We start from the raw sequence: 14,237 nt of genomic DNA, 5'->3' as shown, positions 1-14,237 counted from the left end.
CAGGGGGCGATGCTCTGCCCCTCCGGGGGGTCGCCCTGCCACGACCAGAGCCACTCTAGCGCCTGGGGCAGAGGCCAAGGAGCCATCCCCAGCGCCCGGGCCATCTTTGCTCCAATGGAGCCTTGGCTGCGGGAGGGGAAGAGAGAGACAGAGAGGAAGGGGGGGGTGGAGAAGCAAATGGGCGCTTCTCCTATGTGCCCTGGCCGGGAATCGAACCCGGGTCCCCAGCACGCCAGGCCGACGCTCTACCGCTGAGCCAACCGGCCAGGGCGTGGTCAGGCTCTTTGGATAGATTTTTATTCAAAAGTCCTACAAGTGAAAGTGCTGAAAGTGCAGCCAAAAAGGCAAAAACAGGTGATGATTAAATGAAAAATATGTAATGCTAAGCTTAGGTTAAGTTTAAAGTTAAGAAAGTGCATTTTTTTTACTATTAAATTTTTGTGGTTTCATTTTAAGTAAAGAAAGTGCAGTTTTAGTTTATGTTCTGCAGTGCCTGCATCTCTTCCCCCCATGCCCCTCCTCCGCCATTCACCTCCGTTAGCCGCACTTGGCTGTCTCCAAGGTAAGAATACAGTACTAAATAACACTTTTTTCTTTTATTTTATATATTTTGTTACGCATTGGTAAAGTATACATGTGTGTTTCTTAATTAAAAACGTCTTTTTTCATAATTTAGGATGGTTTGGGGATGTTTCACTAGGCTAGAACGGATTAAATCTCTTTCAGTTATTTTAAATGGGAGAAATTTGTTTGATATACGAGTTGACTGACTTACGAGCTCAGTTACAGAACGAATTTAACTTGTATCTCAAGGTACCACTGTATTTTCCTGTCCCTGCCCTCTGCTGTGGCCCAGCCTAGCATGCCCTCCTATTCTCTCAGTCCTGTCTTTGTGCCCTTTCCTTTCTACTCCCAGAACTTGTGGCATTTCCTTTATTCCTTATGTATTATTTCTGCTTGGGGGTATGTTGGATTGCTCTGCTAGCCCTGTGGCCTTGCAAGGCAGGTCCTGTGTCTTATTCTGCTCCAGGTTAGGGTCATCCTAGAGCCCACCATGCAGAAGGGCCTCAAAGGCTTGTGACTGGCACCTTAGGTTGGGGTTTCCCAGGCCTTATCATTTGGAGGAACAATGTTTCTACTTGTGCTTAGACTCTGTACTAGGCTTAGACAGCATACTGGCTCATGGCCCAAGGGTCTAGGGCAGTGGTCGGCAAACTCAGTCAACAGAGCCAAATATCAACAGTACAATGATTGAAATTTCTTTTGAGAGCCAAAATTTTTTACCTTAAACTATGTAGGTAGGTACATTGTTATTAACTTAATTAGGGTACTCCTAAGCTGGCCTTTGCTATAAAGGTCCTCAATCTGATTGAGCCGCATGTAGCTCGCGAGCTGCAGTTTGCCGACCACTTTAGGGCATCTCCAGGGCCTTGGCTGACTGCTTTGTAGTAAGTAGGTGCTAAGCCAACAGAGAGGTGAAAGTGGAGACAGGAAGTCAGGGTAGCAGCAGCATACAACTCCAGGGGAGAGGGTGGGGCCCCAAATTGGGGTGGGATGGGGACTTGAGGCGCTGGGGAGACTCAGCATGGCCAGCCCTCATATCCCACGCTTGGGTTTCAGACTTGAAGCTGCACCTGCAAAGCACTGACTACGGCAACTTCCTGGCCAATGAAGCATCACCACTGACAGTGTCAGTCATTGATGACCGACTCAAGGAGAAGATGGTGGTGGAGTTCCGCCACATGAGGAACCACGCCTATGAGCCACTTGCCAGCTTCCTGGATTACATTACGTGAGTGTGCCCTATAGTGCCTCGCCACATTCCCAGCTGGGCAGGACAGCTGCACCTGATGGCCCTGGCCCAGTGTGGGCTTACGCCAGCTACTTGTAGAGTCCTCCCAGGCTATATAGGTGGGTTGGTCATTCAACAATCCTGGACCTCCAGGCCTCTTCCCGAAAGAGAAGGGTCACCAGTCACTTCACTGCTGGCCGGGAATCTGGTGGGCAGGCTAGTGTCCCAGGTTGTGCTGGATGAAGCCCCTTTCCCTGCATCCGTGGTGTTACAGAGATTGCATTGGGGAGACCAGGGATGATGGGAGGCCTTTCTCACTCACCTTATGTCACCCAAAATGAACACTCACTGGGCCCCTAACTCCCATGTTAGGGTCAAGAGTCAGGGGATTGACAGAACTCTGAAAAGCCAGATTCCTAGGATGGACCATGCAGGCCTTCTGGCCCTGTCTGGGCTGAGGCCCATTCCTCAACTTCTCTGATTATGGCCCTGGATTTCAGGGAGAAATGAATGCGGGGTTGGAGTGGAGGAAGGGTGAACAGCTGGCTGCCAGTTCTGGCCAGGCCCCCATACTTATGACATGTGGCCACCCAGTTTCCCTTGGGTGCAGCCCTGCTTCCACAGAGCTCATAGAGATGCCGAGAGAAGAAAGGACTTGGGACCTGTAGGATAGGGGAAGGCACTTGGGCATGGCAACCTGTACTTACCAGGTGTGCCTCTGGAAAGAGTTAGAGAGGCCCCCTCTGCAGTGATGGCCCAGGAACTGTGAACCAAGCCAAGGCCTGGTGGACAGAGATGGCCCCTCCCCAGGTGGCTACCTCACAAGTGGTGAGCAGAGGCGTGGTTGGTGGCTGGCTTACATGAGTGTGCTCTGCGTTTGTGGGGGGGAAGTGTTTCCAGGTACTCTTCTGGGTACCACCTATCTTTTACCATTCCCCTATTTGAGGTGCCCCCACCCTGCTCCTTGGGACTTGACATGCCTGCTGCTCTTGTCCCTACATGGACAGGGCTAGGTTCCTAGATGCCTATCCTGATACCCCCCACTTCCCAGCCCCCAGGAGCAACCACTTACTCCAGCTCCATTTGATCAAGTGGGGGATGCAGCTATAAGTGCACTATCCTCAGGTGGGGGCCACAGTCTGGGACACCCAAAGGGCTCAGGGAGCCTGCACAGGCTGGGAAGCAGGCTCTCTCCTGGCCACAGACTTTCTTCCCAGGGGCCTCTGTGCTTGTCCTGACTGGGCCCATAATCACTGCCCTAGCCCTGGTCAAGATACAGCTGACATAGTGCTACTAGAACAGGAGGCCAGAGATGAGGTGTGTCTTGTGCCTCATTGGGGAATCATACCACAGAAACCCATCTGTCAATCACCCCCTAGCCTCAGCCTGTATATCCCTTGCCTCCAGGCCAGAGCTCAGGACATACAAGGAAGCAGTGTGTTTATTACCAGAGCCTGGCCTTCACCTTGTTTGCACAAGGTTCCTTCAGTTTCCTGATGAATGTTCTGGTCTTTCTAGCTAGGCTGGCCAGAGGAGGCTGACCCAACCCCATGCCAGTGGTCAGAGGGCAGATGTCCTCCATCCTGTTTGGCCACCTGCCTGTGTAGCTCGCCCATGGCCTGTCTTGGTGTCCTCAGAGGCTTGATCTCAGCCTGCCAGGCTGTGAAACCGGAGAGAGCTCTGAGCGTGACTGAGGCCGCGCAGCCGCCAGCTCTTTGCTGGAGGCTGGCTGGAAGCACCAAATATGCTTAAAGCAGCCAAGCAGTATCCTGTGGCAGGCTGTCACTTCCCGCCCCTTCCATTCATGGGTGATTGTGGCCTACAGTCTTCCCATCCCCTGACTCCTGCCCTCACTCAGGAAGAGCTCAGCAGCCACGTGTCAGCCTGTCTGAACCTGTGGCTGCTCAGTCCACGACCCGGTCATCTCCAGTGACCCGCTTCTGTGCTCTCCATGTCAGCCGCCCCCACCGATGGCTGCCCAAGGCCATGTCACCACCTGGAACTGCTTCACCTTTGAAATTGCTGAGTCAGGCTCCCCCTCTCTACCCACAGCCTTCAGGCCCTCCAGCCCACTCTTAGTCCCTTGTGGGACGCGGGTTCCGGACACAGCAGGACAAGAGGCCTTGCTTCCTCCCCTGCTGCCCCTCTGTCTTCATTTTTCTCCCTCCCCAGCTGAGGTTCCCTGGTCCATCATTTGAACACTCTTCTGCCAACATCCGCAGCTCTCTTGGCCGCCCATCTCATGGTCCCGCCCGGCTGGCAGCCCCCCAGCCCTGGAGGAATCCCAGCAGCCTCCAGCCTTGAGGCGCCCTCCCCCACCTCCGCTGCTGGGAGCAGAGCTGGGGAAGCCGGCCGCATTGGGCGGGTGATCTCTGCTGCCAGGCTTGCGCACAGACCAGCTCAGTTGGCCTTGGCTTGCCCCTGCCCAGCTGGCTTCTTGTTCTTTCTACTCAGCAGCCCCCCCATCAAGGGTGGGAAGACCACCTCCCCATCTTAAACACTATTTTTCTCCTGTCTCCCAACCTCTCTGGGCTGATGGCCCACAACCTGCTCCACAGAGACAACCGAGGCCAGTCTGCCTCCCAGCACTGTATCTGGGCCTCCAACCCCAATCCAGTAACAGGGGCACTTGGCTCTTCTTTTGGGTCCTACTGCCAGTGTCCTCCGTCCCCTCACCCTACTCCCTGGACCCTGAGGTCCCCTGCACTTCTGGCTGTGCAGCCACCCGCCCTTCCAGATTCTTCCCATCAGCATCTAAAAACCCTCAGATCTCACACCATTAAAAACCTGTCTCTTGGGGCCTAAACTTTTACATTCACTGTCTGTTTTCTTACCTTCCCCCACCCTCTGAGCCTCCAGTCAGCTTCCAGCGGTCCTGTTCCCATAATTTCACCACAAGGCCCTGGCTAAAGTCACCACTGACTTTCATGTGCCCAAGGTCTCCAGGCCTAATCAGGAGCCACACCTCTCTCACCCCCTCTCCAGCAGTGTCCTTCCTCTCCTGGTGTCTCTCTGGTTTAACTCCTACCTTCCTGGCTGCTCTTCTCCACTCCACTCCACTCCACTCCACTCCACTCCACTCCACTCCACTCCACTTCCTCCTCCTCCTCCTCCTCCTCCTCCTCCTCCTCCTCCTCCTCCTCCTCCTCCACCTGCTCAACCCAGGAGTAAGGAGTGGTGTTGATCACAGGGGCCTGATCACCCCCAGTCTGGAGTCTCAGAACTGGCTTCCTTGAGGAGGTGGCTGTTTGGCTGAGGGTAAGGGTGTTTAAAGGAAGAATTGGGGGAGGGGGATTCTAGACTGAAGGAGCCATACACCAGCCAGAGCAGCTGGAGCATGGATCCCGTACCCTAGAGATGTCTAGAGGAAGGTAACTAGAGAAGAGAGTGTGGTCCCCCAGGTAGTGGAAGTGTCAGCTAGAGACTTCATCCTGGGTGAGAAGACTTGAAGGAGCAATGCCATAGCTGTGCACAGGCAAAGCTGGTCCAGCTGGGGCAGAGGATGGCACCACCACAGTGGTCACCTTAACACTGTCCTTCAGAGTGTCTTGGTTGTCTTCGGAGCTGCCCCAGGGTGTCTGGGATAGGCTTCTGCAGGAGGCAGAGCATTCCTTGTCATCGAAGGTGTGCAAGCAGAAGATGGTCAAGACTTCCTCTGCTCTCCTGTGGTGAGAGACTGTGTCCAGTGGTTCTGTAGGTCCCACAGCCTTCAGCTACCACACACGACCAGTATCAGCTCTGGGCCAGGCCCGATGCCTGGAGGGAGGGAGACGTGTGGATGCAGTGGGTGGGTGCCAGTGGTGGTGTGGATGGATCGTGGAGAGGCCTGTGAGAAACTTGCACAAATAGAGCCAGTGTCACAGGAGGCTACCCAGCATTGAGCAGACTCCAGGATCAGGTCAGCTTAGAGAGGCCACGCAGGAAAGCGAGTGGCTGGAGTGGAGGTAGCTTCCCAGCATGGGAGGTAGCTTCCCAGACAGGCCCTAAGTGAGAGAGGTCCCCCTGAAGTAGACTGTCATCAGTAATAGGGTCTTTAGATGATTCAGCTCAGTCTCATGAGGTAACGTATAATATGACACTATAACAAGGGCTCCTTCTAGGCCCAGCCATTAGCTTGCTGTGTGACTTGGGATAGAGCCTCTATTAGAGTTTTTTGGCTTTAGAGGGGGTCTTGATCTGGGCCATTCCTTGGTGATTTTTCATGTAAAAGTAGGACCCAGAAGGGAAGCTGGGAGAGTTGCTTGTGGGAGATGTGAGTCTAGACTTGGGATTCTCAGGTGGACTGCAAAGACCTTGGTCCTAGATGGTGAGCCTCCCTAAAGGTGGCCGTTCCCAGTGTGCAGCACCTGCCTGCAGCCCAGGTACCCATTGGCAGAGCCTGGGTATGCTAACCATCTTTCTCCCGGACTAGGGTCCTTGGTGCTACCAGTTGGAAGGGGGGCTTTGTCCTAGGACAATGGCCTCAAGTGCCCAGTGGGCCCATTAGCACACTTGCCATTCTTTCCAAGACATGTTGCTCTAACCTTGGGCCCTGCTGTGCCAGGTTTGCAGGAGAGGTTTCCTCCCTCTCCTGTCCCTCCAGCCTTTACTGTCTACCACTAGTGCTTCTGGGTTGACGGCAGGATCTCTACAGGTTACGGTTCCAGACCGGCTGTGGCTTCTGGGTCCTGGGCCAGCCCTGGTTCCTGCCTTGAGGGAGACCCTGTTTTCCTGAGCCTGGGGGGGAGCCTACAGGAGCTCTTGAAGGCCCAAAGGCTCAGGTCAAGTGGGAAGACTCACCTGCAATTCTGGGGTTGGGGCAGGATTTTACTGAGGAGAAGGTCAGTGCCTCACTAGTTCTGCTAAAGGGCCGCACTATAATCATCCCGATTGTAGAAAGGACTGAAGCTTGACAAGTTGGTATGCTGAGACCATAGTTTGATATCGCTTCACTTTCTGCCCATGGCAGGACTCTGAAGGACTCAGATGTGACTGACCACAGATACTGTTACTAGCAATCCCTGCTGGTAGATTTGGGTGGACAGACTCACAGGGGTACCTAGTCCTCGTGGCCTTCTCACCAGTGCCAGGCTGGCCCCCAGGACTGGGATCGTAAGAATGTGAGCCATGTTCCAGCAGGTGGTGCCAAAGGGCACAGCAGAGGAACAGGGCTTGGCTAGGGACTCTGAAGACTTCTAAGTGTCTTCCTAAACTCCAACTGAGATTTCTGTGGGCCCTGCTGAATCTACAAGGCACAGGGTGAGGGAGGGCCATTGGACACAGTAATTCAGACTGTCCCATTCCCACCCCATGAGGGCCTCTTTGGCCTGGCGGGCAGCCGCCTGTCCACTCCCCAGCTGTCTTCCTCTGGAGGGAGACGCTGACCAGCTGGAACCTCGTTCTCTCCTGTTGAGGCCAAGTGAGGGGAGGATGGTGGAGTGGCTTTCTGGGAGCAGGGAGGCAGCTGCTGAGGCAGGAGAGGGGGAGGAGCAGGGTCTCCCTGCCCCCTGAAGTCCTTGGGACAGAAGCAGGCCGCTGGGCCAGTGTCACCTCTGCCAGACCTGCCCTGCCTCCTTCCCCCGGGAAAGAAGATTCTGGCTGCAGCTGGGCAGGGGAGAAAATCAGGGACTGCTGCAGCATCGTTGTAGCTGACCCAAGGGGGGAAGTGGAGTGCTGGGCCTGGCACTGGACCGCCCGGCTGGCCTGGCCTGGGTTAGAAGGGGGCCCTGGAAGGGACTGTGCGAGGGTGATTGCAGGTGACCCTTACTTGGCTCAGTGTTTTCTTTGGTGCCCAGCTAGGTCTTTTAGCAGGAGAGGCTGGGGGCAGCCAGGGGATGCTACCTCCGACCGCCACGTCTCTGTCAAAGCTGTGAAGTGAGTCATAACCAGCCGGTTCCACCTCACCGGAGGGGTAGCAGCAGAGCCAAATGTCAGAATCTTCCCACAGGGCTCTCCTCTGAGGTGAGGCCAGGACCCTGAGGCACGTTCCTTGGGTCCCGACCCCAGCCCCACTCCCAACATAAACTAATACCCTGAGTTGTGGATGCGAGGCGTGGGGAGGCTAAGAAAATGAAGAGTGGCTTGTGGGATTCATCTGAGAAGACAAGGCTGGGTGGGGAGTGTAGAGCCCTAGGGGACAGGGACCCTGGACAGGGGTAGAAGTGTGTGCACACAGGCCACAGGAACAAAGGGTCCCTCTGCCTTATGCTGGGACAGGGCCTGCTGCCTGCACTCTGTGCCTGATTTCCTCTGACAGCTGATGATGCAGGTGGTTGTAGGATCAATTGGCTAGTTCTCTTTCCCCCTCCCTGCCTAGAAGGCCGTGAGAGTGTCAGAAAGCATCCTTAGATTTAGGGGTGGGACCTTGGTGACTGCTCAGGGAGCATGATGGCTAGGGTGGGGCTGGATGAATTGCAGGAGGTGGTGTGTAGCATGGTCCTCGGTACGTGAGATTCTGGAGGGCTCAGGGGCAGGAGGGATGTGCTGTCCAGAGTCAGGAAGATGCAGGCTGGGGCCAGCAACCAAGGCACAGAGTTCTCTCGGGTGCCGCCATTGTGCCAGCTGTCAGGGCAGGGTCAGAGGCTGCCCCTTGGGACCTCTTGGCTTGCAGCTGCAAATGGGTCCTGCTTGATCCCTCAGTTTGAGAAGGTGGGCCTGTCTCTTCTTAGCACACATCCTGTAGCTGACCCAGCCAGACTGGGGGCGGAGAGAGGGCAGCTGCCTGGCCCTAAGCCCAGGAGAGCAGAGGTTGTTGCAGGGCGCTGGGCCGGGTGAGAACTGGGGGAGCAGCAAGCAGGGGGTGTGGGGGGTCAGGCCAGGACAGGAGCTGTGGCTTCTTCCTCCTGCTGCCTTCCTGAAGGGCCCTGTGGGAGCTCCCCCAATGGCCAGCCCTCTCTAGGGAGCTGAGGCCTGGGCCATCAGCCTCCTTCCCTTTCTTCCCTTGGTATTTGGGGCCACTTCCTACCAGGAGGTCTTTCTTGGACAGCATCAGCATTGGTGCTCAAGATATTGTCACAGGACAAGGGCCTGGCTGTGGCCCATACAAAAGCTCAGGGGGGCCCATGCTCAGAACCTAATTCAGGGCGGCGGACTCCACCACAGCGCTTACCCTTCAGTGAGAGCCCCACTTTGGCCTTGGAGGACATCCTCCCTCCAGGCCTCATCCAGATGCCTTGGGTCCTGAATTCATCACTGGAGCCAGGGTGGAGGAATGTGGCTACTGCAACCTGACTGTAGCCTGGGGCCCTCCCCCCTCCTCACCCCATCCCACAAAGGTGACTGCACAGAACTTGCCCCAGCCTTTTTGTGGCATTGTCTTAATGATTAGAGGCAGAGCTTGCCCCTTGCCAAGTCTAAACTGGGCAGCCCCACCCCTCCCCTGCTCCAGAGCCCCCTCTGCTGCCCGTGTACTATCCTGAGCAGAGGGACTGGGGGGGCCTTTGCCCGGGACTGATCTGAGCCAGCCTCCTGCCCAGGTCTTTGGGTCTCCTCCAGGCCATCCTGGGCAGACGCCAGGCCCTGGCCTCAGGCCCTAAAGGCGGAGGCGATGCGGTCTTTGGAGTGAGCTGTGCAGGGCAGTTATCTGCCTGCTTGGTCACTGCCCGACCAGGGACCTTACTCCAGAGGGCCTTCCCACTGGCTCCCCTCTGGCCTTCCCTAGAGAAGCTTCTCCCCAGGCTCTCCTCTCCTTGCCATCTTCCCCTCTTGCTCTGTTCCCATCTAGTAGTGGGACCCTAACTAGGTTGGATACTCCCTGCTTGCCTCCTGCCGTGGATCCCTCATGCTCAGAGTGAAAGCAGGGCCTGCAGGCCAGCCTGCACAACCAGCCTCCAGGCCCCAGCCTGCGGCGGCACTGCCCTCACTCCTTTCCCTCTGCCAGCCCTGGCTGCGCTCAGTTCCTCGAATGCGTCTGTCACTCGGTGGACGCCTCCAGGCTTTTGCACACACTGTTCCCTCTTCCCAGAGCACACTTTCATCCCCCAGGCTGGCCAGTGTGCCTCACCTCCTCGTGCCGTGGCTCCTGTCCTGCCAGAACATTGTTCATACCTGCTTCCCAGTCACTCCTGGGGCATGAATTCCATCCTCCCTCCACCAAGGGAGGATCGTGCCTGTCCTGTGCTCCTGGTGCTGGGGTCGGGGGCCCACTTGGGCAGGAAGATGACCATGGCGCTTTGCTGTAGCACCGTCAAGGCAACATTCATTGTCGGGGCTAGTGGCCTGTGCAGAGTGGGAGCAGGGCATGGTGCTGGGACTCCAGCCCCCTGACAGGCGGCCCGCTGTTGTGTGCTCCCATAGTTACAGCTACATGATTGACAACGTGATCCTCCTCATCACGGGCACGCTGCACCAGCGCTCTATCGCTGAGCTTGTGCCCAAGTGTCACCCACTCGGCAGCTTCGAGCAGATGGAGGCCGTGAACATTGCACAGACACCTGCTGAGCTCTACAATGCCATTCTGGTGGACACACCCCTGGGTGAGCCACTGCGGTGGAGGAGGGAGGAGGGGCGTCAGTATCGGTGTCTTGGTGTGGGGTTTGTGGACCCCTGGGGGTGACCCTGACTCAGAATTTGAGGCCCGCCCACTGCTGCTTGCCTTTATGTTTCCCTTGACTTCTCCTCCGGTTCCTTCTTCCGCACCCTGCCTTCTCCTTTGCTGTTGCTTTTGCTGGGCCAGCTGGGCTACCTCCAGGGCACAACTCATACCATCTAACTGTGGAACTAGAAGATTCCACAGAATGCAAAGGAAAGCTGAGCTTAAGGAGAGCGTTGAGAGGCCCAGGTCCCTCAGAGTCTTGGGAGTGCTGACGGATTGTGGCCCCAAGCAGGACAGGAGTTGCAGGCTGCCCATGAGCAGAGGAGGGAAGCAGATAGCTTCACTCGCCTCTCCTGAGCAGGTCCCAGGGGCCAGGTCAGGCAGTGTCCGGCAGGATGCAGGGTTCACATTAGAGGCCAAGGGAGGGGAACTGGGAGCTTCCTGCAGGGCCCCGCCTAGGCAGCGCTGGCTCCTGCCTGCCAGATCAGCTGGGTGGAAGGCATTAAGGCCGGCACCAGCTAGTGCCGTCATAGCCGGATCAGCTGGGTGGAAGGCACTAAGGCCGGCACCAGCTAGTGCCGTCATAGCCGGAGTCCCAGTCTCCTGGGCACCACTTCTAGGAAGCCACCAGGGTTGAACCACTGGGCTCCAAGCTGCACTTAGTCCCACACAAAGAGGCCTGAGTCCTGCCTACTGGCCTCATTTCTCATAGAAGCGCCCAGTAGTTCTAAGCTGTTTGTGGCTTCTTCAGTTTCTCCATCTTCAAAGAAGAGACAAACTAGTGAGCCCACAGGTTCCCACAGGCTTTATCCTGCTCTGGCCTGTGCCCACTCAGATGCTGAATCATTCCTTGTCCTAAGGGGAAGGAGACTGGTTTCCTAAATGTGGGCCCCAGTCCTCTTGGGAGATGCAGAGATTTGGGCGTCAGACCCCAAATCCACGGTTACCCTTCAAGAAGGGAGGATGTCACAGCCTCTTATGCAAGCCTGTCTTGGCATGGCGGAGTTTGGGTCTGCCCCAGCAGCGATTAGATCATGTTATGGCTGGCCGCCTCCTTTATAAATCAGTTTTAGAAGCAAGAAAGCAGGAGAAACTCAGGTCAGTGTACATAGCCCAGGGTATTGCTTCTGCCATTTCCAAGGCAGTAACCAGGGGGCTGGCCCCAGTATCCAGCCAGATGGACCTTGTAGTAGGGGCCTTCTGTGCCCTGCAGGAGTGCTTGAACACCAGCAGGATTCTTACCTAAGCTGAGTACACTCACTCAGCCCCTCATACCCAGTCTTCTCTCCCCAGCGGCTTTTTTCCAGGATTGCATCTCAGAGCAGGACCTCGATGAGATGAACATCGAGATCATCCGCAACACGCTCTACAAGGTAATTCCCCCACCCCTGTGAGCAGCGGGAGACTGGCCTGCAGGCAGACGGGCTGTGGGGTGGGCCTGTGATTTCTGTGGGATGCTGGGGCAACGCACAGCTGCACCAGGCTCTAACCCTGGGGGCCTATCTGCTCATTTCCTGGCTCCTGCGTTGGGCGCCAGGCTGCACGGAACAGGTTCTCCATCCCGAGGTGCCCATGGCGGGCCTAGATAAGATCAGCAGGAGTGGCAGGTGCTCCACAGCTTGGCTTGTCAGAGCTGGCTCCTGGGTGACTGCTCTGCCTGCCTCCCGGAGGGTCATGGGCCACCACCCAGGCCATCGCTGTCAGGCTCACCCTGCCTGGACCATTGCCAGCAAGGACACGCATGTGAGCAGAGGCAACAGTGTGCTCAGTTACGGTGCGGGGAGGGACCCAGCCAGGAGTAGCCAGGTCCCTCTGTCCCTGTCAGGTTCCCAGGCCTAGAACCAGTGCCACATCCCATCATCCTCATCTCCCACTGTCTTCTGCTTCCCTGTCTGTGCCACAGCCTGGTGATCCCTGGAACTAGAGTAGAGCTTAGGATTCTCAGGTCAGCACTGCCCTGGCTTAAAGAGGTGAGAAGCAGGGCTGGCCAGGGACCAGTGAGGGGCATTTGGGAGAGACTGGGCTGTAATTGCGGTGAGGTACTAAGCTGTGGTGTCGGGACCCATGATGGGCTGCAGCCAGGGTGTGGGTCAGCTGTGGGCAGGCCCTGGGATGGGGCTGAGGGTAGCACCTAGTGCTGAGAACATCTGTCTCTCAGATCTTTATATAAACTGAGGGTCCTCTCCTGTCCTGGCTGGAGTGAGATGGCTGACTCTTGGCTGCATCCTGAACCCAGGCCCTCCAGTCCCCCTGGAGGGGTCTGGGCCAGAGTGCAGGGAGGGTCTGGTGGTCGTAAAGGGCCTGGAGGCTGCAGCGGTGTAGGCAGGGCAACAACATATGCAGAAGCAAGCATGGAGCATGGGCCAAGTGGCAGGCGGTTTGCTGTGAAAGTGCAGGCTGCAGACAGTCAGTAGGAGATAGGTCTAGAAAAAGAAGCAGGTGCAGGATCAAGTCATCCAGGGCCTTGAATGCCAGGCCAGGAGTCTGAACTTTATCCTATGTGCAGGGCCAGCCAATTAAGGTTTCTAGCAAATCAGCCTCATCACAAAGCCCCTCTGACTGCAGTGTGGAGGACAGATTAGAAGGGATGCGCCCAGAGGTAGGAAGACACAACTTGAATCCTTGGGACTGCCTAGGAGCTAGGTAGGCATCAGTCTTCTTTGTAAGATTCAAACTGAGGGCTCAGAGAAGTAAGATGGGTTGCCCGAAGCCACTTGCTAGACACTGGCAGCCCTGGGGATCACACCTGGCTCAGCCTGTTTGCAAAGCAAGTGAGTGCTCTCATCTCCGCTAGCAGGACAGCAGGACAGCCAGTCAGCAGGGAGAGAGAGAGAGAGAGAATTGTGTGTGCGTGCTCCTGCCCGCCCAGCTGGCCCGTTGCCGGGATCCCTGCCCCGAGACAGGGTAAGGGGTGCGGTTGTCCCCCCAGCCTCACCCACACCCTCACCGGGCCTGACTGGTTCTACCTGGAGTCACTGGTGAGGGCTGCTTGGGCACCAGCTTGTAAACACTGATCCAACGCTGCAGGCGCTGTGCCAGGACCGCCCGCCCAGCAGGCGATGTCCCAGCCCAGTGGCCACAGATGGTAGATTAGGCCGACCCTCAGCTACCTACCGGGTGGGAACTGTAGGCAGCTGGCACAACAGCCCTGGGCTGGCAGACTCCTCCAGGGCACAGGGTGGGGGTGGAGATGTGACCTTGGTACCTGAGCCTTTGGGGTCTTGCCAGTTTTTTCAGCTGTCCTAGCCTCCAGAGGGGTCTGAGTCTGTCCCACCATCCTACCCCACCCTGGGTTCAGCCTCTCTGTAAAAGCTTGGGGCTTGCCTCGCCAACAGGAACTGCAGACCCCACTGGATGGAGCAGGCCTTGGGATTTGGGCACAGCCAGCTTGGCTGGCCACAGGGAAGGTCACTGGGGACAGAGCTGGAAGGACTGAACAGTACCCCCAAGCCGTGGTAGGGTTGGCAGCTGTTTCTGACACTCTGATTCCTGGGGATCTGCTATGTGATGGCCCACTGTCCCCTTCTAGCTTCCTACTCCCTGGCCTGTCCTAGACCTTTGTTTTCTGTGACTCCAGTGGTCAGGTCACCTAAGGCATCCTCTGAGCCCAGCTTGCCCTGTGGTGCTGACCAGGATGAGCCTGGGCTTGTTGACTCCTCGGCCTCATCTGCCATCTGCTCCTGTGGGGCAGCAGAGCTGGGGGACCAAGTCATCTGGCGGTGCGGGCAAAGGCCTCTGCCTCTTGGTGGGCAGACCTTGCTTTCCATGCCTCTCAGCCCTCACCCCCAAGAATAGTCTCTAGCCTTTGAAGCTAGAGTCCCTGTGACCATGCCACCAGAGCGGACCCAGGAGGATCTGAGTGATGGGAAGTCTCCAGGGAGGCTGCAAGACCATCCCCTTCCTTGACAGAGAGAGGTGTGGGGAAGGAAGCCT

General features: G+C 56.7%; 1 protein-coding gene across 1 annotated transcript in view; it reads left to right on the top strand.

Annotated features, from left to right (window-relative positions):
- ATP6V0D1 (ATPase H+ transporting V0 subunit d1) overlaps positions 1-14,237 on the top strand; it is a 50,851-nt gene that overhangs the window by 33,858 nt on the left and 2,756 nt on the right. Inside the window, exons 2-4 of the mRNA XM_066349229.1 lie at positions 1,621-1,792; positions 10,067-10,245; positions 11,598-11,677. Coding sequence (XP_066205326.1) covers positions 1,621-1,792; positions 10,067-10,245; positions 11,598-11,677 — 431 coding nt within the window. The remainder of the gene's footprint in view (positions 1-1,620; positions 1,793-10,066; positions 10,246-11,597; positions 11,678-14,237) is intronic.

The sequence above is a fragment of the Saccopteryx leptura genome, chromosome 9 (assembly GCF_036850995.1).
Source record: "Saccopteryx leptura isolate mSacLep1 chromosome 9, mSacLep1_pri_phased_curated, whole genome shotgun sequence".
Classification (NCBI taxonomy): Eukaryota; Metazoa; Chordata; class Mammalia; order Chiroptera; family Emballonuridae; genus Saccopteryx; species Saccopteryx leptura.
This window is presented reverse-complemented; position numbering and strand designations above follow the sequence as displayed.